The following is a 3,045-nucleotide window of genomic DNA, read 5'->3' on the forward strand; positions in this document are numbered from 1 at the left end:
AACAACAAGTATAGTATAAGCACTTGGATTGGCATTTTGAGGCAACCAGTCACTCTATGGGAGAAAGATGAAGCTTTCTGCTCCCACAGAGATTTAAAAAGCCTTGGAAATCCTATAGTGTCGCTGACTTGGAATTGAATCTATGGCACTTAACAACAGCGATGGGCGATGTGGTATCTGATTGTAGTTTTGATTTGCATTTCCCCAATGACTACTGAAGGAGACCTTGTGGTTGAATGAGCTAAGCACTGGGTGTTAACCAAAGGTTGTCAGTTTGAACCCATCAGCCACTCCAAGGGAGAAAGATGAGGCTGTTAGCTTCTGGAAAGATTTACAGCTTCAGAAACCCCATGGAGCACTTCTACTCCATCTTATCAGGTTCCCATGAATCCTGGTGTGGGCTGTGGGTTATGCACTGTGTAATGCAAAGTTGGTTTAAACTGCAAGGTCAGCGGTTCAAGCTTACCACCTGTTCCTTTGAAACCCTATACAAGGCCTCTATGGGTCGGAACTGATTTGACAGCACTTAACACCACCAACTCACTGGCAGTGGGGATTTGGTCTAATGACTAATAATGCTGACCATCTTTCCATATGCTTGTTTGTATATTTTCTTTGGTGAATTGTCTATTCAAGTTCTTTACCAATTTTTTTATTGGATGTTTGTTTATCTTTTTGTTAAGTTGTAGGAGTAATTTGTTAAGTTGTAGATGAATGTTAAACTCTTATTAGATGCAGGATTCCCCAAATTTTCTCCCATTCTGTAGGCTGTTTCTTCCCTTTATTGATAAAGTCCCTTGATGCACAAAACTTTAATTTTGGTGATGTTCAATTCATCTATTTCATCTTTTGTTGATCATGCTTTTAGAGTCACGTCTAAGAATCCATTATCAAAAACTAGTTTCTGATACTTTGCTCTATGCTTTTTTCTAAGAGTTGTACGGTTTTAGTTCATGCATTTGTCATCGTTCCATTTAGAGTTAGTTTTCATATATGGTGCCAGGTATGGGCCCAGTTTCATTCTTTTGCATGTGGAAATCCAGTTTTCCCAGAACCATTTATTAAACAGATTAGTCTTTCCTCAAAGAATACAGGTAGTACCCTTGTGGGAAATCAACTGACCACAGATTATATGGGTTTACTTCGGGACGCTCCAGTGATCTTTTCCATGTCAGAGACTTCAGCCATCTTTATGCTGATAGTCCATAACTACTTATCTGTAGCCGACACATCAATTCCACATCCAGGTAAGTGTGTGCTCACCATCTCCACTGAATCATCATTTTGTACAGGGTCACCGTGAGTTGGAACTGACTCAATGGCACTTAACAACAACAACAACAAAGTGAGAAAATGCATCAATGTACTAATGAAAGCTGATGAGGGAACTCTATAGTAATTGGATCAAGCTGAATCCACGATCAGTCCTCCCATTACAAAAGAGACACAACATACTTCTTGAAAAAAGCACACAGCCATCTGTGAAATATTCTTGCCAAATATATGAACCATCATCTGATCAAGTGTCTAATTCTAATTACCCTTTTTTTAAACAGAAAATTCAAGAGACAGAGGAAAGTGTTAAATGACACTATGAGATGTAATCAGCAAAATCCAGACTGAGGGAAACTTTAAAGGACAAACAACCCAGTATCTTCAACAAATACGTTGAAAAGGGGAAAAAAGAGAGGAAAGGGACCCTATAAATTAAAGAAAAGCTTTAAAGTTGTATTAACCAAGATGCACGTGTAGACTTTGGATCATGATTCAAAAAAATGAACTGTAAAGAAAAAAATATGAAACTGCATATTTGATGGTATTAAGGAATACATACTGTATTTTTTTTAAAAAAGGTATCTTTTAGAGATACATAACCAAATAAATTTTGGATTAACTGATATAGTATTTGGGATTTGCTTCCAATAGAAGGAAATAGAGAAGTAGGGATAACTTCTTGGTGAATTTTACTTTTAAATTAGTACTCCTCCGCTTTTTTTAATTGAACTTTTTGAGATAATTATAGATAAACAGGCAGTGATAAATAATACAGAGATCACCACCACCACCACAAACACACACAAATGCAGAGATCACATGTACCATTTACCCAGTTTTCCCAAATGGTAATGTGAAACTATAGCACAGTATCACAAGCAGGATATTGACATCGATACACAACATTTCCGTCACCACAAAGATACCTTGAGTCATAATAAGCCCACACTGAAAAGAACCCAGCTGTCCTTCAGCAGGTGAATAGTTAAAAACTCTAGTATACTCATGCCATGAAATACTAGCCATCAATAAAAAGTAGAAACAGGCAATGCCTCTCCAGAGAATTATGCTGAGTGCAAAAGGTTGTGTATTACATGAGTCTACTTGATGTATTGAACAAACAAACAAAGTAATGGCATTTATTGACTGATTGTTTGATTTCCACCCCAGGCCTTTCCCTTGGTTTGATCTGTCTGCTGTGCAACTCAAGGAGACTCCCTTCAGCCAGCATCTTTCAAAGACCACTGCTCTCCAGGACCACCTTACCCACTTTTACTGTCACTCGTTTGGCATCTCCCAACCCAAAGAAGACCAGCCAGTGGTTTCTACTAGCTCTCCAGCCCAATAAGAAAAGAGATCTCAGGATTCAGGATTTGTTTTTTCTCTCATAGATGAGTTCTAAAATGGTGGTGCCCTGATTACCACGATTGACTCTGGGAGTCATGTGACTATACAGGCACTAAGAAATCAGAAAAATGTACTGAGGCACTTTAAAATGTGGAATAAAGCAAGAGATCCTTTACATCAGTATACTTGTGGATATCTAGTGTTAGGAAACAAATGAAACAGCATAATCTAACCCACTTAAGAAAACCTTAATACAAATCATATCTCTCTTCAAGGCAAAATCAAGCAGTTATAATGTCATTATTAGATAGTTACATGCTGCACCTTCTGTTCTGGTAGTACTATGTAACTGTCAAATGACACAGCTTGATTTTCCTACCACTTTTTAATAGAAAAGCAAACATATGGGAAATTATCTTAATT

The 3,045-nt window shown here is 37.6% G+C and overlaps 1 protein-coding gene across 1 annotated transcript in view; it reads left to right on the plus strand.

Moving 5' to 3' along the window:
• Positions 1-2,623, plus strand: part of NOXRED1 (NADP-dependent oxidoreductase domain containing 1) — a 21,923-nt gene extending 19,300 nt beyond the window's left edge. The window contains exon 6 of the mRNA XM_006864768.1: positions 2,446-2,623. Coding sequence (XP_006864830.1) covers positions 2,446-2,623 — 178 coding nt within the window. The remainder of the gene's footprint in view (positions 1-2,445) is intronic.
• Positions 2,624-3,045: the final 422 nt, after the last annotated feature.

Source organism: Chrysochloris asiatica, unplaced genomic scaffold (assembly GCF_000296735.1).
Source record: "Chrysochloris asiatica unplaced genomic scaffold, ChrAsi1.0 scaffold00070, whole genome shotgun sequence".
NCBI lineage: Eukaryota > Metazoa > Chordata > Mammalia > Afrosoricida > Chrysochloridae > Chrysochloris > Chrysochloris asiatica.